This window comes from Talpa occidentalis, unplaced genomic scaffold, assembly GCF_014898055.3.
Source record: "Talpa occidentalis isolate TD23 unplaced genomic scaffold, MPIMG_talOcc4v2.1 talOcc4.7, whole genome shotgun sequence".
Taxonomy (NCBI): Eukaryota; Metazoa; Chordata; class Mammalia; order Eulipotyphla; family Talpidae; genus Talpa; species Talpa occidentalis.
This window is the reverse complement of record NW_023605083.1, coordinates 39978779-40003643: the sequence shown is the minus strand read 5'-3', so window position 1 is coordinate 40003643 and position 24865 is coordinate 39978779. Positions and strand designations below refer to the sequence as shown.

The following is a 24865-nucleotide window of genomic DNA, read 5'->3' as shown; positions in this document are numbered from 1 at the left end:
ATGAGTTCACCGAAGGGGCGCAAAAGAGGTGGTGCTGGAGGGTCAGGGAGGAGGCACAGAGGAGCTTGTTTGGGAGACGGGGGAGATCTGATCCTGTGAAGAGAAAGGAATGTGTGGGACAGGAAACAGGGCTGCAGCCACAGCCAAGTCTGGGTCTTACGCTGGCCTTGCTGGGTGCCAGAGCCGCCACATCACCTCGGGGGAGAGTGCATCACTGTGCTGGTGGGCGAACTTAGTGGCAGGACAGTTTGTTCAAACCAAAGCTGGAGGGAGAGTAGGGGAGCGGCTCTGTCAGATGCAGAGGCCCCTCCAGCTGCCCCCTTGTCTCCCCACCGCACCCCCTGGCCCTGCAGAGTTGCTCGGAACTTCAGCTCAGGGTGTATGTGGTCAATGCCCCTGCAGGTCCCTTCTTAGTAGTTTTTTTCCTGTCCCACTCGACCCCCTGTCTGTGCCCTCCTGCTCTTCTAATCCACTTATTACATGTTGATTCAGCTATATGTGTATCTTTGAAAAAAGTCTCAGCTGCGGGTATGTGTGTGCATTTCTTTACATGAATATACTTTCTGTTTTCAGAACAGTTTGGAAACCCTTGATGGAGCTCAACTCTATCTTTCTCCCAAAGTGACTTTGCTTGGAAGGGAGAGGTGACCCCCAAGATCCCTCCATGGCACAGACGAATGGGTCCCAGTCTCCCTTTGACTGGTTCTGTCCCCGCATGCCACCCATGGGTCCTTAGGTCTGCCCCTGCAGACCTTGGGCGGGCCCTCCCAGGCCTGCCTCCCTCTGCGGCAGCTCTTGTGAACCAAGGGCCTAAGTACAGGGCGGTGGGGGTGGGGTCTGCAGGACTCAGCAGCCTCTTAGGAGGAACAGTGATGCAAAGATCTAGGCTGCTCGCAGCCCAAGTGTGGCCCTGAAACAGTTACTCTTCTGGTTTTCAGCTGACACCAGTGAGCTCTGGCAGCAGTTTTGAGGAACAATTATTCTGCAGGCACAGTTAAAGTATTCTTTAAAGCGAGCACAGAGTAACCTGCTAAGTGCGTGCTCCTTGTACCGTCTACCTCATTCAACCCTCACAGCTCCCCTATGCTTTGAAGCATCATTATATCCTTTTTACACACGAGGACACTGAAGCTCAGAGAAGTGACTCATCCAAGGTCACATGATACTGTGGTCAAGCTGGTATTTGAGCACAGCTGTATATGATGCCAGAACCTGCTCTTTCTGTGGCACCACCCTGACTGTGCATGGGGGTAAGCTCAAACGGGGGAGCTGCCAGGGGAGAGGGTTCTTAGGTAGTCAGCTCCGTCCTACAGCTGTGAGTCTGGGCACGGCCACCCCATCCTACTGCCCTGCGAGCCCAAGACTGGCGAGGCAGGAACTTGATATAGGTCAAACAAACAAACGAACAAACGCATAGCTGGACTTTGTCCTCAGAAGGACTTGGATTCAAATGCTGCGTGACCTAGGGCCAGCCACTCAACCTCTCTGAATCCCACATTCTTCCACCGAGGATGGGGACAAGGCAATGCTTAGCCCTCCCTTTCAAGCCACGGGGAGGAACAGAGAAACGCACTCTGCACGTGTTAGTTGCTCATTTAGTTACAGAGATCGGTCATCATGAGGTGGTGATTCTCAAACTGCCAGATACTTAAACACTCAGGCGTGGAAAGCTTGCGAGATGCCATTCCCAGAGATTCTATGAGCAGTTCTAGGGCTCCAGGAATGTCTAGTTTATAGTTTTCCCAGGTGATTCAGATGCAAGGGAAATAAAAATACTGCTCCAAGAAATTATTCAGGAAAAGTACACTTGGGGGCAACTCGCCGCAGAAAACCTTTATTCCTGAGTCACAGTCAGGTTCTAGAACTCCATCCTCTGCCAGGCCGGCCGGGGCCCAGCGATGCAGAAGGAAACCTCTGGCAGAGACAGCAGAGCTTACAGCTGGGTCCTGTGGCCCACAATCTCGTCCCAGCCCTTCCGGCATGTCCGGACGATCCACTCGTGCTCATCGTCATCTGCAAGGGAAGAGGAGGGGGCAGGTCATACATGGTGCTCATGGGGCTTTCCCTGCCCTGGGAGACCCCCAGGTGGGGGTCTCAGAACTGGGGTCCACTCTAGGACAGGGGTAGGGTGGCCTTTGTGGCCAGTCTCTTTAGCTCTGTGTTAGGTGGTCAGACCTGTGTATGAAAACCAAATCCTTCAGTTGCCCGTGGAGGCCAGGTCTGGGGGAAATTGGACACAAAAGGGCTTGCAGTGTGTGGAGGCCGCTGATGGACGCTGTTCAGCCCACCATCTGCTCTGTGCCAGGCCCCTCGGCGGACTGACGTTATTTTTATTTTTTCCCTTTATCCCCCCAACCTACACTCAGTTCCCCCCACCCTCCCCACCATGACAGGGGCCCATTCTAATGATACGATACATACCCCTAAAAATGCAGCTCTGTAAAACATGTATTGTTGTTTTGTGTGCAAATGTGGTTTCAATTTACATAGATGGCATTGTGCTGTGAGTTTCATTGTGTCTTACTCTTTTCACTCAACACTAGACGCTACATTTTCAAGATCTATTCTTGCTGCGACATGTACATCTAGTTCTTTGCTTCTAGCTGCTGCCTAATATTCCACGGTGGGCTTCTGGCATGTTTTCTGTCCACCCTCCCAGTGGTGGACACACAGGTTGCCTTTACCTCCCAGTTTCCAGGAAAAAACTCTGGGCAGACCTTCCTGGATTTCTGGAAGGCCTCCTCGGGCTATATTCCAGGGCGCGGCGGGTGGGTCGGGGGGCACAGAGTCATAAGCACACTGGCCCACTGGGACTCCCACTCTGTGTCTGTGCAGGGGGCCCGAAGAGAACTAGTCCTGACCCCTGCCCCAAACAGTGGTCCTCGGGGGTGGAGGTGCACTTGCCTCCTCTCCTTACCCTGCGCCCAGTGCCTCCCGCAGAACAGATGAGGATGGATTACCCATTTTTCTGGGGAGAAGCTGGTGAGCAAGGGGACTCCCCAAGAGCAGGAAGCTGGACAGTCAGCAGGATCAGATTCCCCTGGCCCGGAACTGCTCCCCTTCTGCACCAAGTCCAGCATCTGGGAGGAGGCTTTTCAACAACCTACTGTGTGCTTCTGCTTTACAAACACCAGCCCTCATTCAGTCTCTGTAAAAACCCAACAGGGTCAGGGAGATCGCCTCCATTTGCAGAGGGGACAAGCTCTGTCCCCCTGTCCACACCAGTGGGATTCACACCAAGGACCATCAGGCTGGGAAATCTTCCCACCCGTGGGCTGACTCTATGGGGACAGAAGGAGCGGCTGTACCCACAGAACTAGCCTTCTCTGTCCTGAACTCACCCCTCCCCTCTTGGGCACCTCTCACACTATTTCTCTGTGACCTAAGGAAAAACTTGCTGCCTTGCTCCCTCTGGCCTCTCAGGACTGTCCTAAGCAGCCAGTGGGCCTCAGTTTCCCCCAGGGAGGCTGCCTGGGACTCTGCGTGGCTGCAACCCCGGGGGCGCCGAGCACGACGGTACACAAGGAGTTAAGCGCTGGTGAAGCCCACTTTTGCCACACCGCGAGCAGCCTGGTTGATAATTACAGTTCTGAAGTCTCCAGGCTATTCGAATCAGTGCAGCTGCAACCTCTTCAGTGGTAACCCCTGAAACCAGACAAACTGGGTTTATTGTGCTGAACCAGTCCTCGGGCCCCTCCCTGATGGTTACAAATTGACAGCAATGGACTTAACAGCCCTCTTCACTACCCCTTTCACTCTACCTGGCTGCACAGCCACCAATTTGAATCACAGATGCCTCCCCGCCCGCAGCTGCTCACCAACCCACCCGCCACCTCCCTGCGCTTCGCCAGAGGCTCCTCTGGCCCTGCCACGCCAGGGTGAGGCCGCTGGAAGCACATTTCATCAATATTTAAAATGGAATTAAACCTGCAGCTTTGATTAATGCCTCCCAGATCCTGGGAGTGATTACTATTTTGCAAATTGCGATTGTTGGAATATGTTAATATGATTGTCTGAGAACATCTTCACCTTCTCGGATAATTTCCCCCCCACCCTTTCTGGCAAGAGGGGAGGGGGGAAGGGGAGGGCAAAGGATGGGAAAAAACACCCCACAAACTCTTTAATCATTTGTAAATTATTACCCTCAGCACAATTGCCCGTGGTTCAGAGGGGAAGGAGAGGGAGATTTCTGGTTTGGTGCATTTATCTGGAAAAGTTCTAGGCCCCCATTGGTTCAGTAATTCCTCTCTGGGACACAATTCCAAGGGAATGATCTGTTTGTCTCCGTACTATTTAGAATCAAGAAAACGGAAATAACCGACATTTCTAAAAGCAAGAGCATGATGACTTTGCCACAGTTCATTCATTGAACAAATGATTTTGAGACACCCACTGTGTGTGAGCATCAGCTAAGCTGGGGAAACAGGGGAGGCCCTAGGGGATACTTAGCAGCTATTGAAAAGAATATGGTTTGAAGGCTACAAAGCAATATAGGGGGCTGTTTTTGATATGATGATGATAATAATTAAAAAAAAAAAAAGGTGGGGAGAGACAAGCACCAAAACTTCACAGATAGAGTCATCCATACAGTTTGTGCCCAGAGGAAACATTAAAGATGCCAAATCAAAATGTGAGTAATTGTCCACTCTGGACATTGGGACTAGAGAGGCTCTTCTGTTTGGGGTCTTTCCCAAATCTGTCATTAAGGTGTTATCGACAATAGAAAAAATGAAATTAACTATTGGCTTCTTTCTTTTTTATTTATTTCTTTATTTGTTTATTTGTTTGTTTGTTTATACAAGCACTGGGCATAGTCAGAAGCGCGGGAGGGTGAGAGAATTCACCAGAGCCAGAGCGGGGAGCAGAGCAGGCAGAAGGACCGAAGTACACTGCTGGGGGGAGCAGCGGGCGGCAGGAGAGGTCTGCGCGCCATGCGGGACCCTCCTCCGGTGGCCGGGGAGCAGCCGGGGATCGAACTGGCGCCGCAGAGGCCGCAGGCAGCTTCGCAACCCAGCGCTCAACCGCTGCGCCACCGGGGAGGCCCTCTTTTTTTTTTTTTTTTTTTTTTTTAATTTATTTATTTATACAAGCTTTGAGGTACAGGCCAGAGGTGCAGGAGGGTGAGAGAATTCACCAGAGACAGAGCGAGGAGCAGAGCAGGCAGACTGACCGAAAGCACTGCTGAGGGGAGCAGCGGGCGGCAGGAGAGGTCTGCGCACCATGTGGGAATCTCCCCTGGCCGGCCAGGAATCGAACCGGCACTGCAGGGGCCGTGGACAGCCTCACAGCACTGTGCTCAATCCTCTGCGCCACTGGGGAGGCCCTATTGGCTTCTTTCTTACCCTCCAGTTTAACACGTTGGGAATTTCATGCATCTGATAATTGAAATAAGATCTCTCTAGATTCCTAGAAACATCGACTGGATTCCTGGACTTCTGAAAAAGGGCAAAGGCCCAGCAGAAAAGTATTGGTAAAATGCCTAAAGATCATTGAATAGATCCGTCTCCCAGAAGAATTCCACAGAACTTATGTGGACATCTTGCGCTCGGGAGGTGGAACCTTGTTCCTCACGCCTTAGGTGTGGGCTGTGCGAAGTGGCTTTGGCCTAGGAGGACAGCAAAGAGAGAGAGGGTAGAAGAGCCCCTTCTGGTGGGGAGACCTGGCCCAGCACCTCAGCCAGGTGACCCCGTGCAAGGCGAACCGGGGTCAGCCCTGTGGATGGTGGGTACCCTTAATGGGAGGTGATGACCATGGCCTTGACCTCTGTGGTTTTCCTCCCAAAAGCCTATCATTCCAGCCTAATCGTGAGAAAACACCAGAAAAACTCCAGTCAGGGGACGTTCTACAAAATACTTGACCAGACCTCAAAAATGACATCCAGACAGGGCCTCCCTGGTGGCGCAGCGGTTGAGCGCTGGTTTGCGAAGCTGCCCACGGCCTCTGAGGCGCCGGTTCAATCCCCCGCTGCTCCCCGGCCACCGGAGGAGGGTCCCACATGGCGCGCAGACCTCTCCTGCCGCCCGCTGCTCCCCTCAGCAGTGTACTTCGGTCCTTCTGCCTGCTCTGCTCCCTGCTCTGGCTCTGGTGAATTCTCTCACCCTCCCGCGCTTCTGACTGTACCCAGTGCTTGTATAAATAAATAAATAAATAAACAAATAAATAAATAAATCTTTAAAAAAAAAAAAACTTAAAAAAAAAAAAATGACATCCAGACAAAGAATTCCTGAGAGATGGTCACAGCCTAGAGGAGCCGAAGGGGGTCAAGCCCTCTAAATGTAAGAGGGGGGTATGGTGTCCTGGGTGGGATCATGGACCAGAAAAAAGAACATTCGGGAAAGAGGAAACCTGAAAGAGTGGGCTCTCGTTGGTACGAATGTATCAGTCAGTATTCTTCATGCATTGTAACAAATGCACCCTACAATGAAGATGTAATAGGGGTGCTGGGGTGGGGGGGTTACTGGGAACTTTCTGCACCATGTTTGTAATAATTCTGTCAATCTGAAATTTGTTCTAAAATAACTCATTTAGTTTAGAAATATACACAAATCGGGCGAGCGCTCTAAAAGGTGAGTTTGATCATATTCTCTGAGAGGAGCAGAAAATTTTTCCCACCCAACCATGCAAACCACAGTGGTTCACACTCTCTCTCTCTTCTGCCCCCACACACCACGACCCATGAGCCGACACTTCTTTGCACACTTCTTTATTTGTTCTCCTCTCTCTTCATAGACTGTCAGCCCCCACGGCAGGGACCAAGTCTCCTTGTGGCTCCCTGGCCCCAGCATACGGTAGGTACCCAAGACATGATCTGTCAGCTGAAGTCTTGCCGTGACTGCCATCAGCAAACATTCCCCGAGCAACTCCTTTACCCAGATCTCAGTTCAGTGTCACTGCCTCAGCTCCCGGGTCTGTTCATATCCAGCCGCAGTCCCTCTTCATTTTACCTTCTTCACAGCTTATGCTTTGCGCTGCAGTTTTATTGTTTAATCAGAAGGTTTCATTCAAACTGCAAGCTTCCTTGAAACGGGGAGCCTTGTCTGCTTGTTCACCAGGGTGTCAAATGAGTCAATCAACAAGCCCAATCCTGTGCCCAGTGTGGGGGACAGAGGGGACTGAGGCCCAGGAGGGGGCACTGACCACAGGCCTGGCTCAGACACTCCTGAGATTTAGGGTTGTCTGCCTCCAGGGCAGAGAGATTTCTTTGGACCTTGCTGAAGCTTTGGACCTTGCTGCCACCTGCATATGCTTCCCGGCCCTCCTCTACCCCTCACCGGATCCAGGCTGTGAGAACCAGGCCTCTTGTAGAGAAGAAAAGGAGTTTGCTCTGAGAGGCCCCAGATTAGACCTTGAGCACCCTGTTGAGAAGGTAACCTTCTCCTTGACGCTTTTCCTCCAGATAAGATCTGCCTCCCTTCTAGCCTGCCTGCCTCCACAGCCTCCTCACACAGATGCCTCACCTCTGCAGTCCCCCTGCTCACCAGTGCCTCTTGGCCTTTGCACATGCTGTTCCTCAGAGGGAAGGGAACACCCTTCCATTCAGCACTGCTTTGGCTGCAGGACCTCTCAGGGTTCAAGAAGAGCCCCAGACACTTCCCAGTTCTGGGCCTTCATGACTATAAAAGTGGAGAAAGGCCCACATGAGAGTGTAACAATCATGGGATATTTCAAACATGTACACTTGACAAATGAGTGCTTTTTTTTTTTAAAGATTTATTTTTATTTATAGAACTGGGGTACAGGCCAGAGTCGCGGGAAGGTGAGAGGATTCACCAGAGACAGAGTGGGGAACAGAGCAGGCAGACGGACCGAAGGCACTGCTGAGGGGAGCAGCGGGCAAAATAGGAGAGGTCTGCTGTGCCATGTGGGATTCTCCCTGGCCAGCCAGGAATCGAACTGGCGCTGCAGAGGCTGCGCCACCGGGGAGGTCCGACAAATGAATGCTTTTAACACAAACAACCACAGGTAACAGAAGTGTGTGATTCCAGGGTTTCTTTCAGAGAAATCCATATCCACAGTGCGCCCAGAGTGGGTGGCCAGGAAAGGGGGTGAATCTAGAGTTGTCTGATGAACTGGGTCATCGATGACCCCTCGTGGACGTGTATGGCCAAGGCCCAGTGTCCTGGCTACTCATGGCCCCTACCTGGACGCCACCTCCCCTAACCCAGGCCAAGGTCATGGTCACCCTCACAGCCTGGAGCAGCCATGACTGATTCACTGTAAGCACAGATCTGGTACTTAAGGAGAATTTAATAAATACATGGTGAGTGGATGAATAAAGACATATCAATTTGGGCCCATAAAAGCAATAGGCTTACCCTGTGGGATTTGGACAAAGGAGGAAGAATTTCTTCCCCGCCCTCAGCAAACGCAGCTCCTGAGAGGGCAGAGCAGACATGTCAAGCACAAGGCCAAGGCCGGGCCGCTGTTTCCTTTTGTGTCAAGGTCCTGGATGGAGCAGCCCTACCGCACAGCGGGAGGGGCTGTCTGGTTCATGCCTGAGTACTAACCACGCTCAGGGTGCTCCCAGCCCTGTGGCCTGGGGCCGGCCTCCTGGTGAGGGCGGGGTGGGGGGCAGGCCTGCACAGGCCGGGGACAGGCCTGGGTCACCAAGGGTATCACCCGCGCCGTCTCCCGGCGGGTGCAGTGCTGGGGGGAGAAGAGACCCTGAAAATCACATAACAGCCGGGCTGTGTTCCTCCCCACAGCTGGCAGGAGCTGCGGGGCAGGACTGCGGAGAGATGGGCTTTGTGCCTGGCGGCTGAGAGCTGGGACACCCGGGGTGAGCGGGCCTGAGTCTCTCCGGGGCTCCTTTCCTCATCTATGAAGGGGCCTGCCTGGAAGGTTTCCTGGGAGCATCAAGTGAGAACATTCCTGAAGAGCGCTAGCTGTGCAGGAAATGCCCAAGTTGTCTTTGCAAAGTGGGACTTCAGGGCCCTCGATGAACCTGCCAGCCACTTGCTGGATGGTCTTAGACAAGCCACTCCCTCGCTCTGAGCTGGCTCTGGTCTGTACGGGCTTTGCCAGACCTCCCGAGGAAGGCAGAGCGAGGACAGCCATGATGAAGGGCACTAGGTGGGCACCAGGAAGGGAGAGCCAGGGGGTCTTTCATTCCCAGATGCCTCCTAGAAAGCATTCTCCAGGGACTCGCTCAGATTGCCCCTGGGACCTCTGGTTCCCGTGGGGAGGGGGGAGCCAGAGGAGGAGGCCTGCAGAGGATCATAAGGCTAGAGGCCAAGAGATCAATGAGCTCAGCTAATGATTTTTGCTCAAAGGGCGGTGGGCAGGCCGGGGCAGGCCAGCCCAGTGAGGGTAAGGGGCAGATTCAGTTTGTCGGCACCCACAAGCCTGGCTCTGCTCCTTCTTGGCATACCTTGGCAGCCAGTACACCTGGGGCGCACTCCTGTGTGTGTGAAGTGGGGGAGCTGGGTGGGGACTGGAAGAGGGAGGAGACCAGGATGAAAGGCTCCTAGCCTGGGGCAAGGGGATGGGGCTCAGTGGGCTGAGCTGGGGCACTGCCTGTCTCCCTGAGAAGAGGGTCACGTTTCTCCCCCCCACAGATTGTCCCCCTTGAGGATGAGGGGGCTAAGGCTTAGAGGGGTGAAAGGACTTGGCCCCTTGGAGGGGGCGGGCCGGGAGTGCAGGTGTGAGTGCTGCTTCCTGAGGCCGTGTGTCCTGCACAGATGTGGCGTGCGAGACTCTGCCTGGGCGCCAGCGTGTAGAGTGTGTGATGTGTGTGTGCGAGGGGCTGAGCTGTGGAGTGTGTACTCATGGGGTATGTGTGGGAGTGAGTCCCTCAAGTTTTACTTTGTGTGATGAGAGGCTGAGGGAGGGGCCCATCTGCCCCTCCACCCCACATAGCCTGGGGCTCACCCAGAAGGCCGGCCTTGCCTGGCTCTGGGGATGAAGGCTCTGCCCTGACACTGTCCTCCTTTCCTGGGGTCAGGGCCCCTCTCAGCAGGTTCCTGGTGAACTCTGGCTCATGGCTGGGGTGGGAGGTGCACAGCAAACCAGGTACTCCAACCTGTGAGCAGGTACTGCCACCACAGCCTGGCCATGCCCTCTGTGCAAATGCAGGTCTATGTGAGCTGGTGGGTAGGGCCAAGGCCCCAAAGGTAGCCGGTGCCCACAGTGAGGGTGGTAACGCCCGGGCAGCCCTGGCATACCTCCTCACAACAGAGAGGCTTTGAACTTTGCTGCAGTGTTCTGGCCACAGGCCCAGGCCACGCCATCACCGATATTGAGGTCATGGCCCAGGCAGAGCCTGCCCTCAGCAGGAGGGGGACTGTGGGGCTGCCCTTGCTTCTCCTGGTAAAGGAGCATCCTCTGGGCTCATGGGTGGGGGGCTGGGGTGAGTTAGACCAACTGCTTCAAGCACTGGGAACTAGACGTGCAGGGCCTAGCACCCACAAGCTTTTTTAAGGCTTATTCAAAGAAGCTGGGAAAAAATGACTGACTCTAAACTACAAAAAGGGAAACTGAAATTAATAAATGTTGTAATTGATGCATTCAGGCATAATTATTAAATTTAGAAATAAAAATAATTTATTGCACTTGAAATCAATTTGTAAGCTTGGTTTCCTCCTTTTGCAAGAATTCTCCAGCAGGCACATGGCCCTCCAGAAATCACAGCCAATTGTTCAAAGACTTGTAGTCACACAATTTACCAAGCAAAGTTTCAAAGATCCTTTCAAAGTTTTAACCGCAAAAAGAAATTATATTTCATGTGGGAGTGTGGATACATTTTGCTTTAATATGTTGAAAGGGCTGGGGTGAGGCCTCCGGGGTCAGATTTAGGGCTGGGTCAGGGCGCGGGGTGAGTCAGGAAGATGGCTGCCTGGGACAGGAAGCACCTCGGGTGCAGGCGCCTGATCTCATACGACCCTCACGGCCACCCCTGCCCAGGGCCCAGCTGGTGTTGTCGCAGGTGGGAGTTTTAGGTAAAGCTCGCACGGTCATAACGACCCTGGGGACTCTCTTAACAAGGCTCCATGTTGCAGAAGGACGTCCCACTAAGCGCCACACAGCCTGTCTCTGACACTATTGGTGCAGCGAGTTCTTCCCGCTGCTGGGGTGCAGAGGCATTCCAGCATTTCCTTAAATGTGGAACCATCCTGTGTATGGCCAGTGTCCACACGAAGGAGGCATCCAGGGAGGAGACCAATTTTTTCACGTCTTCCCATCAAGTGAGACGCGAAGTCGCCAACACCATTCTGCTCCCCTTCGCCCCACTTACACTTTTGCGGCCGGCATCATCGGACATCGAAACGTCTGCCTGATGCCTAGCCACGGTAACGGGCAGTTCGGAGAAGCCAAGGACCGAGGCCAAGGTTACTTGGCTGGCTGCGCCCCCTTCACCACCTGCCCCATGTCCCTTGCTCGTCTGCCTGTCCCTTCTGCCTCTGCTCTCCTGCTGTGTGCGGACAATGGACTGCAGGAGACAGGGCTGCCAGTTGGGACCTCCTCCAGCTGGGAGATTCTGGGGGCTGAGTTGAGGCTGGGGCGGTGGAGACAGCCAAGAGCGATGCCAGATTTAAGGATCTGCAGAACTCGGTAATAGACCCCAATACGCATAACCCTCAGCGCAGCCTTGCAAAGATCATGCCTTCTCACCGGGGCAGGGACCTGAGGCTCGCAGAGGTGAAGTCCTCGGCCCGGGCTCACTCAGGTGGAGAGGGTCATAGCCAAGTCTGTCTCAGAGATGCAGCCGCCACCATTACATGCTTCCCTGAAAAGCCCTCTGCCACTGCCCTGGCTTTCCTCACTATCTAAAGAACTGATGCCGAGCTCTCTCGCCTGATGTCTCAGGCTGTCTCTGGTCCACTGTGCCCCTCCCTCTGGAATGTCCAACTCCGGCGGACTCCTACTCACCCGTCAAAGCCCAGTCTGGCCATCACTGCCTGAGGGAAGCCTCCCTTGATTTTTTTCCCTCATCCACCAACACACCAGCGGGTCTCTGATGTCCCCTCTTGACATTCCAAGGCCCTGCATCTCTTGGAGTCTTTGCTCATGCTGTTCCTTTCCTTCCATATAACCAAGTCCACCTCTCATCCTTTAAGGCCTAGCCAACCACCAGCTTTTCATCTTCTTGACTCCATCTGGCACACACGTGCTCTTCTCTGTGCTCTCCCACACAACCACACACTGTGCCCCTGGCTTCAGGAGAACATGGCTGGTTTTTTTTTTTTTTTTGAGGGGGGGGGTTTCATGTCTGATATTTCGAATTAAACATCAACATAAACATCACAGGGAATATAGTTATGTCGAATTTCTTTGCATAGCCTTACTTTTATGGCTTCTGCTATTTGCGTTCTGAACCCCACTTGGAGGGGTGGGAGGCTCACGACAGGCATTTGAGCACTCGGGCGCCTCACATTCGGAGAACACCCAGCCCAGCCCCTGCGAGGGGTGGGAGGGCAGCACACTGAGTCTGGCCCCCAAGAGAGACCCCAGTATCTGCAGGGGCCAGTGAAGGCCTGTGTCTGGCGGGATCTTAGGGGGCCTGAGGCTCCAGGTGGATAAGAAGCGATGAGACTGAAGGGGAACACATCTAGGACAGGGCCTAGGGCTGGACGGAGAGATGGGGGAGCAGCAGACTGCCAGTCCTGGCTTGAAATCAGCACCAAAAGCAGGTGGAGGAGGGCTGTGTGCCAAGGTGACGCTGGCTGCTCCCTTGGGGCCACGAGTCAAGGAGGCCCTGCTTCTCAACCACCAGAGTGGTCCTCCCCCCAAACCCACACATTGGTGAAAATAATCACAGCTGTGACCCTGGACAAGCACTGCTCACCCATGATCTCAATGATGCTCAGCACACCCTGGAAGAAGGCTCCTATTTCTACACTCATTTTTCAGATGAGCAACTGAAGCTCAGAGAGGCTAAGAGGCTGGCTCCATGACACACTGCGGACACGTGGCAGAGCTGGGATCTGATGGCAAATCTGGCTCTAAAGCCCACCCTGAAACCCAGCCAGCCTGCCCTGAACCTGAGGTGGAGCAGGGCTTCCAGCCTGCACCCCAGCTCCCCAGCTTGGGCTGAGGAAGAGAGGGGAGGCTGCTGGTCCAAGGGCTCTGGCCTGCCTCACTTCTATTAAAGCAGACAAAACAAACCATTAGGCCACTGGCCGGCTGACTCCAGCGGAAGGGGGAGCTGTGTCTTCTGCATATCCCCAGGAGGCTGCCACAGGGTGGGGGGCGGGCAGGGGATGGGGGAATACACAGACAGGGCCTTTGGTACTGGCTTGGGGACAGGGGTTGGCAACGGGCAATCCCACAGCGGGGAGGTGGCAAGCGGGGCAGGCTACTATTCCTGGAGCAATGAATGACCTTGGTGGGGCCTCTGGGGCAGGCTGCTATTCCTGGAGCAACGTCTTGGTGGGGCCTCCCATTGGCCTCCAGGCACTGACTCGCCACCTCCGGAGGCGCAGTGCACCTGAGGGCTTCTAGCGGCTGCTCTGGGGAGGAGGCCCATCCATGGCTTTGTCCAGATTCTCAGAAAGGGCTACAGCCACCCTCTCTGTCTGCTTCACAGCATGCCTCTGGGTTCAAATCCCAGTTCCTCCCTTTACCAGCTGCATGTCAGGAAATAACTGACACGCTGTGCCTCAGTTTCCCCATCTGTCAGACTGGGACCCCAGAAAGTTCATGCGCCAGGCTGTGTGAGTCCCTGGCAGAGTAGAGGGCTTCGGTACGCACCCCTGCCCCTCTACCCCTCCTGCTTGAGGCAAACTCCCCCTGCGATCTGTGTGGGCATTTTTTCCGCAGCAACTGTGCGATATTATCCCTCCGCAAAGTCTTCATTACGGCGCTGCTAACAATGCCACGGATGAGGCAGGGAGGCCCCGCGTGCCAGCCTCCAGGTGATTACAACATTTGGGTAAATTGCCTTTTGTCTCCAGGAGGGATGGCGGCGGGAGGGGGCTGTGCGGGAGCCGTGCTCGCCATTTTCCAGAAGCCACCGGGGGAAGCGGCTGGGAGGAGGCGCCGCCAGGCAGCAGCAGTCCCGGCTGGCAGGGGGGAGACTGGGGTGCAGCCCGGCTCAGGGGGACAGGTGATTTGTCCTCTCTGGGTCTCAGGTGAAGGCACCAGAGTCTTGTTTTGTCAGTGGCCTTGAAAGACTCTTTCCTGTTCTCATCTTGTTCTTTTTGAACCAGAGAGTGGGCAGAGAACTACCCAGGAAAAAGAATCACACTGCAATCTGACCCTGGTAGCAATTTGGGGTTCCTTCTTTGCAGGTAAACTCTGGTTTCTCAGTCAGCACCAGCCCACGTGTCCTCTTGGTGACTCTGGGCTGGGCATTTCGCCTCACCTCGGTTTTCTCATCTGTGAAATGGGGGCTATAAAGATGACTATTTTGCAGGGTAACCGTGAGGATCCGATGAAAGAAAACGCAATCTATGAAGTGGTACACCAGTGCCAGGACAGAGCGCTCAGTGGAGACTGGTTATTATTACTCCCCTGGGCTGTTAGCTGAGATAAAATTGAGTCACCTTCGTGCAGCGACAGACCTGCTCCCTCACTGCCATTTTCACGGCAGCATTGTAATTTACTCTAAGAATATACTTTGTATTATTTAATCAGTTCCTTCCCGCTGGACATGTGGGATGTTTCCAGTTTCCAACTATTTAATAATGCCAAAGCAACTTTAGAAGATCATTTCTAGGTAGCTTTTCTAGAGAGGGGAGGGAGGTAGAGAAATACCAGTGTCTGGCCCTGCCAGGCCTCCGTGAACCGGGCATCTGGGAGCTGGCCTGGTAAAGCAGAAAGAGGAAAACCCCTGGAGGTGGATGAGCTTGGGGGGAACCCCACTCCTTACCTAATTTCCTGGAGAAATCCCTTAACCTCACCAAGCCTCAGTTTCCTCAATTGTCAGATACACCTCTGCCCCACCTCTGCCCTCTCAAATGAGTGCCTGGTGCCTGGTGCTTGGCCCACGCTGGTTTTCACCACACTGTCATCTCCAAGTCCTTCGTCGTCCTCTTTCTGGGGAAGTCAGCCGTCACCTCCCAAAGACTCCCAATCACCGGGGGCCGGGTCACTCATAGGACCCCAATCCACACCCTTTCTTCCCATTGTCCAGGGGCGCATGCGAAAGCAGCCTGTGCTCTTGATTTGAAATTCTGTCTGGAACCCACAGGTTCAAAGGCACAGGGGCCCTCGCTGCAAATAATCACTGGTATGCGATGTTTTTAAGAAGCTAAAGCCATTGTTTCTGATTGAAGGCAAGTTGGTGCTATTTTGAAGAGCAGTGCGATTAAGCGGTGGCGTTATCTCCCTAACCACTGGGAATTAGACGCTGTTTGAGAGATTTGTGAGCTCTAGGACATTTGCCAGATGTGCTTGATTCCACATTTCAGACAACAAAGGGGATAATGTTGGCGGGAATCTTCACGGCATTTCTGATGATCAGGGTATTCTCTGAGGATGGTGCTGAGACCTTTCGGGGAAGAATTTCAGCTTTTACATAAACTAATTTGGGATGCTCACTCTGTGTCTTCCACAAAGCAAATTTAGTTCATTGTTAGTTGTATATGTTAAAATGGTTACGAGGGTTTTTTCCTTTGAATATTAATAATGTGCCTTTCATCTGAGACATTCACATGGGGTGTCATTAATTGCGGGGAGGGAGTAAGGATTAGTGGTGCAGTTATTTTGCAAATGACTCCTACTGGTAACGTCGAGGCAAGCAACAGCTCGGTGAAGAGACAACGTGCAAACAGCTCACGCGGCTGGAGCTTATTCTTCCAGAGAGCCTTGAAAGGGGCGCGGAGGAGGGGAAGGGTGAGCGCTAATCTCCCACTCGCCCACCATATTAAGGGTAATTATCCCAAATATCTTCAAATGCCTCCTCATTGGCCTGCCGTGTGTGTAAAGGGCCCTTTGCCAAATAAGGTAGCGTCTCATTTTGGGGACTGTGGTGTTTTTGTCTTAAGACTCTAAAATGGACCTTTTCGTTCATTTAGGAACATCGCTGAGCTCCCGCTGGCTTCCAGAGGAACAGCGATGAATGAAATAGCCCCGTCAGGGAGGGAAGAGCTAGGACACAAAACCGGGGAGGAGAAAGAAAAGCGCCTCTGGGGCACGGCTGGATTCCACTGTGACTCTGTCCCCAGCTAAGTGACGGGTGTCCTTGTGGCAGATCGGGGCTCATGAAAATTACCCACTGGGCAGGGTGGAAAGGAGCAGAGGCGATAAGCAGGGAAGGTGCTTAGCAAGGGCCTGGCGAGGGGCCTCCACAGTGGTCATGCCTCTCCCAGCTTCGCTTCGAGCTTCGGACGGACAGGTCAAGTCACCTGCCATTCTACTGGGTGACGGGTGAAGACTTTATGGTCTTCTGTTATGTGCTGAACATTGAGGGGTGAGGAAGGGAGTGTCAAGGGAGTTCAGAGAGTGAAGGTGAACCCAAGGTGACCCTCCTGCAGAACCCCAGCTAGTGGCCTCCTGTGAGCTGAGCATGCTGGCTCTGAGCTGCCCAGGGGCGTGTGCTGTGTAACAGCAGAGGCTCGGGCTGCTGTGTCGACCGCGGCATGGCCTGTCACCCACCTCAGACCTGACCAGCCGTCCTGGGCCTTCAGGATGCCAACAGGAAGTGCTGTTTATGGGGGCAGATGGGAATGCACAGGAAAATAGACGATGGACAGAGGCCCTAGTCAGCCCCTGGTCGGGTGAGGTGAGTCAGGGTAATGACTAGGTGGCCGCCTCCAGAGAACCCCTCTTAGTGGTTTCCGGGACATTCTCAACTTGATCTGTCCTATATTATCAGAACTAAAATACCCCTTGGCTACCTTTGTCCTCCATCATAGCCTCTTAAGGTTGGAAAGACCCTAGAAATTATCCAGCCTCACTCCCTCATTTGACAGATGAAGAGAAAGGGGCCGAGAGAGGGCAGGCATCGGCTCAGACCAGCCAGCAGGCAGCCAGAGAGCCGGGTCAGGCGGCCATGTCTCCACCCTGCGGCCCGTGGGCCTTCCAATGCCCCTTTCTTGCCATCTTGCCAGAAGGATCTCCCATCTAATCTTACCTGCTTTGTCCCCTTCTCTGTATGGAACTAGAGAAATCTTTCAGAAGGATGAATCAGTTATTGCTCTACCTGCCTGAAACCTCCCCTCGCCCTGCCCTCTTCATTCACCCCAACACAGCTCCCTTCCCCATCCTCCGGTGAAAAGACACCCATGATCTTTCCAATTGCCTCCTTCAACCCACCTCTTGCTCCTCTCCTCTCTTGCTCTTCTTCCCCTGATATACCATCATCTCATGCACCATGAGCTTCATGGAAGCCCCAAGCTATGCACTGGTCTCCCCCATCTCTAATCCTTTGCACATGCTGTTCCCTCTTCTTTAACACTCTTCCCGACCCTACTGTGCTCCTCTGCTCTTCTGTAGGTTTTCACATTACATCTTGCTTTTCCCAGGAAACCTCCCTGGCCTGCTGGCCTCAGGGGTGGGTCTCCCTACTGGGTTCTCTGGCAACAACTCTATACTGTTACAACGCACTTTACTGTCAGTTTCACCTGCTCCTGTGACACTGACCACCTTCATGCCTAACCACAGCCAGACCCCAGCAAGTAGTCACTAAATTGCTGTTGACAAGACAATCATCAGTGTCCGTCCTTCTCCAAGCTTCCTAAGAATCGCCTTCCTGTCCCAGGATGCTACTTTTCAGGACTTTGTTTTCTAGAGCAGTTTAAGGGTCACAACAAAATTGAGAGGAAGATACAGAGATTTTCCATATCCCCCCGTCCTGCCTCACACCCAGCCTCCCCATGATCATCACCCCCACCAGCAGGTACACCTGTTCCCACAGATGAGCCCCCAGGGACACGTCGCAATCACCCAAAGTCCAAAGCCCACATTAGGGTGCCCTCTCGGTGCTGTACAATCTGTGGGCTTGGACAAGGTGTGATGTCGTGTACCCACCATTGCAGTGTCATCCCAGATGCATCTTCTTTGTGGTACAGAAGAGGCGGACTGATGCAGAGCAGCAGAAGGGACACATAGTCCAGTCATGAAGCTACTGACCTCGATGCCACGCCTTCTAGACTCGGCGTCTTGAGGCTGGGGCTGGGACTACATGGACATTTCTGCCTTGCCAACTGGCCCCCAGTCGAGTGCTTCGAGGCAGTTAGTGGGAGAGGGGACACGCGCTTCTCTTTCGCTTGCTGCTCACGTTGGTGATGTCTCAGCAGAGGCATTTCACATCCAGCTTCCAGTTATTTCCACATGCCTGGAATCAACTTGGCTCGTCATTCTCTCTCCAGAGGCCCCATGGGAAATGCCCCCTCTTCAGAGGTCTGTGTTGCAGCTCCTTGGCATCCTGATAAGTTCTAATTTCCCAATCTCTTGCTTTTCTCCCCCAGTTCTTGAGATGATGGCTGCTTCCTGCGCTTATTTTCTCTGTTACCTCAATGTTCTTTCCTCTCGCATTTACAGTTCCTAACACCTATTTAGCCAATTGCCTGGTAGGACATTCCTGCTGATTTGCAGACTATAGTCTGACTGACACAGGGGAGATAAGACGAAGTCCCTGCAAACATGGCCCTTACAGTCTAGTGCCAAGACAGGTAGTGAGCAATTAGTTGTGCAAGTGAGTACTTAATTCCAGTTGAAATACGTGGTGAAACTACAAGAGATACTAGCATATTGGAGGCCCCGCTTAGCATTGTTCAGCTCAGGACCTCCTCTTATTTGATCAAGAAGCATCATGGTGGACCATGGGCACCCAAGAGCATCCAGCAGAACTATTACCACTCTGCCCTGCGTTCACAGGGAGGGGAAGTCGCTCAAGGAAACTGCCAGGGGTCCCGGAGGGGGAGCATTTGACCTGCTTCTCCAGTAGCACTGGTGGTGGTTCAGGTGTCTCAGCTGCTAGGTTCATCTGAAACATCAGCTAACAATTCCCTTCGCTCCTATTCCGGCACCACGGAGCCACTCTGATCATCACGGAATCACTGAGGAAATTTCCCCATAAGGAAAGGAAGCTCTCATCAATCAGATTTTTGTCTTTTGTCAGCCAAAGCTTCTTTCTCACCAAATGCAAGTGTGCCTGTGCACACGTGGGCACACCCCTCTGTGTGGGCGGGCGAAGAGAGGGCCCAGACCGTGGGGCATCAGAATAAACATACCTGCATTTCGCAGAAAGCGATTATTATAATCTTTGATGATCCTCGTTTTGGGGTCATAGAAGCCGTCTCCACAATCATAGCAGCCTTCAGGGATTTTTCTAGGTGGGTCCATATTGGTGAGTTGAGAGATAACTTGAAAGGACATAAGGGATGATTAATTCACCACCAAGGCCAAATCCAAACACAGCCCCCGCCCGCCCCCCCTCCCCAAAGTGGGAAGTAGCCTGGCCGGCTTCTTCCTTTGACCCCAGGCCCCCTTTTCTAGAGATACCAGGACAAGGGCTCAGGTCCTGGAGTCAGAGAGAGGATGCCTTGAGGATGCCTCTGAGTCTGCCACGTGCATGGAAAGGCATGTCCAGGAGAGGGTAGCGTTCGAGGTGGCAAAACCCAGGGCAGGAGCCAATTGCCTCCTTCAGAAAATCTTGGGGGACAGGGCACGGCTAGGAAGAAGAGCAGGTGGGCTGGTGGGCAGGAGTCAGGGCACTGAGAACCTTGACTTTCACCAGTCACCATGCTAGCTGCTGGGCACTGAGCTAAGTGCCGGGCGTGGTGCTACGTGCTTGGATCCTGCCACTTCCCTCGCTCTCACAGCAACCCATGACTCCATTTTCTAAATAAGAAAATGGAGGCAGGGTCAGCTGGAGGTTCTGTGAGACGGGGATCCGAGACGCCACCCAGCTCCGCTGTCACGGCGATTTCCCAGAGAAACCAGCCCTCGGAGAAGTGGAGAGAGGGCTTTACCGGTCACACCGGCGGGCTCCGTGGGCTAGCTCCCCCAAGGCTGAGCACCCAAGAGTGAAAATGGCAGGGTTTTCTACCGTGTGTGTGAGGAAACCTGCCATCCCATCCATCATAGCACGAGCATTCTTTACTGTTCGGGAGAAGGGTCAAGGTAGCCATGGCTACCACCGCCAACAAGCAGTGCGGTGCGCCCAGCCACCTCTCGGCTCCAGCGAGCAGCAGCATCTAAGGAGCAGGCTCCCCCACGCAGCAGACTTGTAAACTTCCTGCTTCCCCTCCACGCCGGGCACACGGCCCTTTAGTGCTGCGAGACAACAGCTGAGAGGCGTCCTGCACCCGCGCGTGTGCAAGAGCCCGTGGGAACACGCACTTTATGTGCATTACCTTAGCCACAACAGGCTCGCGGGGCAGATGATGCGCTTGCCCGATTTTGTGGGGGAGAAACTGAGTGCATGTGCTGTGAGTGGTCTCTGGCTAGAGCAGCGGAAGCGACGCTTGAAGACTCTACTTTCTGGCTGCAGACCCAGCTCTTCTGAGTTCTACGGCCCCTGCGGGACACTGCCCACCCTTTGGGTTACTTCAGTAGGCCTGGGCCCACTGATTTAGAATGGCCTTTTCTTTGGGTGTGAAGGGAGAGGAAGGGGGTGAAGGGAGGGCCAGGTACCTGCAGGCTTCAAGCCATAGCAGATCTCGGTGTAAAATCTGCGGTCGTAGCTGTCACAGTAATGCCAGTGCTCCCCGTCGTACTGCAGCCCATCCGGGAAGGTGTAGGTGCCCTGGAAGAGGAGGAACCCACATGGCATGTGGGGCGGAGGGAGCTCAAACCCTCTGGCCAAGAAGGACAGACATCAAGGAGGAGGTGGCTTTTTCACTGCCTCAGAAAAGAAGCGATAACTCCCACAACTGTCATGGCCGTGACGATTAGGGATATAAGGTGCCTTGTCCTGTGCCTGGCACTCAGATTATAGCAACTCATGCTGTGACCTTGGGCAGATGACCAGCCCTCTCCAGCCCTGGCTTCTTCATTTGTAAAAGCAAGATGATAATGGTATATATTTAAGAGGCTGGAGCCAATGAGGTCAGCATGAAGCAGTGAGTGCTAGCTCACAGTAAGCAATCAATAAATGTTACGTTTTTATGTTATATTTTTTTCATTATGATTGTAGCTAAGAAGGTCGTGGTCTTTTGTGCAAACGCGTTCTGCTTTCCCCGCCTTAGTGCTGAAGGAAGCCTCAGGATGCAGGCATGGCGTTGGTGTGTGCATCAGGAAACAGGGGTGGAAATTCCAATACTATTAATTCATCGTGTGACCGTGGGCAAGTCACACCCCCTTCCTGGCAATGAGCTAGGCACTGGGGAGACAGTGATGAGTAAGACTGGGGGCTGAGATTCTCTGAGCTGTAAAACAAGGAGTATTTCTTAATCTTTTTTTAGGTTATACGGCTCCTTCGTGAAACTGATAAGGGCTATTTTTCTCCCCAGAGAATAATAGAGCCCAGCACACATAGACACTCTTGTATATAAGTCAGAAGGCTTCATGGATGCCCTGATTTCTACCCAAAGCCAACAGATCCCTGGCTAGACCCCTTGGACTGGACGACTTGCCACGATAGTAGTGGTGGTGGCAGTAATAGTATAAGAGCTAACACGAACTGAGTGCCTCCTTACTCTCATAACCAGCCCAGGAGGTGCTAGTACTATTGTGGCAGATGAATGATGGTTCCTCCAAAGGTGTCCACTTCTTATCTCTGGAACCTGTGAATAGCCACATTACAAAGCAAAAGGGACATGCAGATGTGACTTAAGGGTCTTGAGCTGGAAGATGATTCTGGATCATCTGGGTAGGCCCAATATCATCACAAGAGTCCCTCCCCCCCCCAAGAGGAAGGCGAAGGGTCAGTGTCACAGAAGATGAGGTGATGACAGAAGTAGTGGAAAGCCGGCGAGGTGACGACAGAGTGGGAGTCACAGTGACATGTGGCCATGAGCCAAAGTATACAGACAGCTTCTAGAAGCTGGAGAAGGCAAGGAAATGGATCCTTCCATAGGGCCTCCGAAAGGAATGCAGCCCTCTGGTCTGGTTTTAACTTCTGACTACCAGGACTGTAAGATAGTTTCTGTTATTTGAAGGCACTGAGTTTGTAGCAATTTGTTACAGCAGCAATAGGGAACTAATACAAACACTGTCCTCAGTTTATAGATAAGGAATGCAAGTCTCAAAAGGGGAAGTCATGGGCCCAAGGTCACACAGTTAGTTAGTGGCATAACAGGATTCGAACTCATCCTCGCCTCTCCATAGACACTTCTGTATCCAGAAGAAGAGAATTTCAGAGCCCTAGGAGATAAAGAGGGAGTAGAAGGAGGTGGGCACCAGACCGGGAGAGCTGGGGTCTTTTTCTGTCTGGGCTCTCCCCTTCCCAGCACCCCCTTCCCAGGCTGATCACCTTGATGGCCAATCCCTTTTCCCAAATGCCGTCGTATCTGCTCCCGCTGGGGAAGTACAGGGTTCCTTGGCCATGAAACATGCCATCCTTCATTTCCCCGACATATCTCGTCTCGGTAGGGAGGATGTATTCAGCATTGCCCTCCATCCTGTGAGGACAAAGGGACGTCACTGAGCCCTGCGTGGCAGCTGGAGGATCAGGACAGGCAGGCACGGGAGGGGTAGCGGGAACTTCATCTGGGATCCTCAGATGCCACTGTCCCAGCAATATTCTATTCAATACCAAAAATCTTTGTTTCCTTCAAAAGCTCAAAAATGAGGGGGCTGTATTTTTGCAGGGAAGGGTAGGTAGGGTTCAGTATATTTGTGCTCCCTTTCACCTGCCGGCTGTCCTGTAGTTCACACTGCCCCTGGAGGTACCCACTTGGAGGCACAGAAAGTGGAGGGATGTACAAGGTAAGGTTGAAACTAGGGTTCCTGGAAGCTGGTTCTGTATCTTCCCTGCTCCCCCCAGCAAGACCAGCACACCCCTGCCCATTACACCACAAGGGGAATATTTGGAAAGCATGATATTTAGGTGGGAGAAAGGGTTTGAATCTTAGTTCCCAAACTTTCCTAAACCTTTCTGTTTGTCTGTGCTCCTTCCTGCCTTTGAGCCTTTCTTTTATCCAGCAAATATACATGGAGCACCTAGTATGTATGAGGTGCTAGGCTGAGTCTGGGCAGCAAGATGCCACACAGACACAACAGGGACCAAAGCAGTCACAGCCCCTGTCCCCCAGAGGTGGGGTGGGGAGCACACAGCATTTACAGAGTGTGTGTAAATGCCAGGCAGAGGGAAGACAGGCCCATCTGGGGGCACAGGGCAGGACCCCCACCTCCACCTGTTGTCCAGTTTCTTCATGGGTACAATGGCTGAGCCTAACCCAGGTAGTGAGTGACGGATTTCCTAGTGAAGGGCCTGACGTCATGGAGTGCTTAAGAAATATATTTTCATTCATTTCTTCAATCCTTCCCCACTAGCTGAAGTCGCCTCTCCTAACTTGGCCTTGGGATGTCTCTAGGCTTTTGTTTGTGCTTCTGTTGGACACTTAGCACTTTCTCCCTGTGTTATCGTTGTGTGCCTCCTCTCTCCTATTTAATCACTTTTTGGGATGAAGACCTTAGTATCCTCAGCTCCAGAATCTACCACATAAGGAATGAAGGAAACAGAAAAGCTAGTGACTGACTGCCTGGCTGACAGAGGTGCTGTCATGGCACAGGCCCCAGGCAGGAGAGCACTGGGGTCAAGGAACAGCCTCTGAGCCACGCAGACCTGGAGCCCAGGCCGGTATCTACCTCTCCCTGCCTGTGTAACCTTAAGCAACTGCCTTCACGTCTCTGTAAAATGGGGATAATGACAACACTCCTGTTCCCCTACCCCCGACCCATAGCTGTTTGGGATAATTGGATGAAATAATAGCTGTGAGATTACAGCTGAATTCCTGGCATATAACAAAAGCTCAAAAATTATTTTGCTTTTACGCTGTTGCAAGACATGGGAGGAGAGAGACTTCTTCTCCTTTCTTGCATCTCTTTGCAATCTCCTTCTAAACCCTTCTCTGACATTAGACTCCACCCTCTTTTACTGAACTGTCAACTGGACATCATTTCTCAGACCCGCAGATATCTCCAGCTCACTCAAAATGGAACTGATCCTCTCTTCCTCCAAAGCGGCCCCTCCTCAGAGTTCTCAATTTCTATGAATGGCATCAGAATCCTCCCTGGCAGGGGGTACAGCTCAATGGGAAAGCACCTGCTTAGCATGTATGAGGTCCTGGGTTCAGTCCCTGGTGCCTCCAAAGGCAAGTGTTGTAACTACTTTGAACCTTATTTTTTTCACCTGTAAAATGGGGGTGATGGCCTCTATCTCATAGGATTGCTGTGAGCAGGGGAAAGATTTAGGAAAAGACAATAGGTGAAATGGTTTTCTCATTTATTTGCTTGCTGGCAATACACCAACTAGACTGTGAATTCCAGGAGAAAGAATATTATCATTTCTCAGTCTTACCCATATCTAAAAATGGCAGATAGCAAACACACACAAATACACATGAAATGAATGAAGCTCAGCTCTGCTTCTGTCATTGAGAAAGTGATCTCCCTTCTCTGCATAGACATTTTCCTGAACTGTAAGATGGGAACAAACAATCCTACCTGAAAGGGTAGTTCTGAAGGTTAAAAGGGACAAAGTTGGTGGGAAGTGGCACCAAGTACCTTTGCAAAAGCAAAAAGACTTCTTTTCCCAATCACAGATGTTGAAGACATAGTGCATCAAAAGGGGGCCTTACCTCCCATGTACAAATTCCCCAATATATTGGCTCCCCGTGTACTCCATGGGGCCGGCCTCTGGCTTCCAATAGTTGGAATCCAGGCGTCTTTCTGCCTACCCCTTCACTATGACAACCGGGGTGGGCGGAGCCGGCGCTAGGCCACGCCCCCACGGTCTCCCAGAACGTCCAGGTGTTGCGCATGCTCTGTGACTCGCGGTTGGGCAGAGCAGTGCGCCTGCGTGTCGCCGGCTGCG

General features: G+C 52.8%; 1 protein-coding gene across 2 annotated transcripts; it reads right to left on the bottom strand.

Annotated features, from left to right (window-relative positions):
• Window positions 1-1581: 1581 nt before the first annotated feature.
• MORN5 (MORN repeat containing 5) lies at window positions 1582-24729 on the bottom strand. 2 transcript variants are annotated; one of them, XM_037492712.2, is made up of 5 exons: window positions 24630-24729; window positions 22301-22448; window positions 20521-20632; window positions 19116-19247; window positions 1582-2013 (listed from the first exon to the last, which is right to left on the bottom strand). In XM_037492712.2, exons 1-5 carry the CDS (start codon window positions 24674-24676, stop codon window positions 1934-1936), a joined length of 519 nt encoding a protein of 172 aa, XP_037348609.1. In that variant the 5' UTR covers window positions 24677-24729; the 3' UTR covers window positions 1582-1933. The 2 variants fall into 2 exon arrangements, with proteins under 2 accessions (XP_037348609.1, XP_037348611.1); XM_037492714.2 differs by lacking the exon at window positions 24630-24729 and adding an exon at window positions 24556-24609.
• Between the last annotated feature and the right edge of the window lie 136 nt (window positions 24730-24865).

Excerpts from the sequence above, each read along its gene's own strand:
- MORN5 (XM_037492712.2), bottom strand. The coding sequence starts at position 24,676 with ATGGAGTACACGGGGAGCCAATATATTGGGGAATTTGTACATGGGAG. Across the intron at positions 22,449-24,629 it reads GGGGAATTTGTACATGGGAG|GATGGAGGGCAATGCTGAAT; the intron begins GTAAGGCCCCCT and ends TTGTCCTCACAG. Across the intron at positions 20,633-22,300 it reads AAAAGGGATTGGCCATCAAG|GGCACCTACACCTTCCCGGA; the intron begins GTGATCAGCCTG and ends CTCCTCTTCCAG.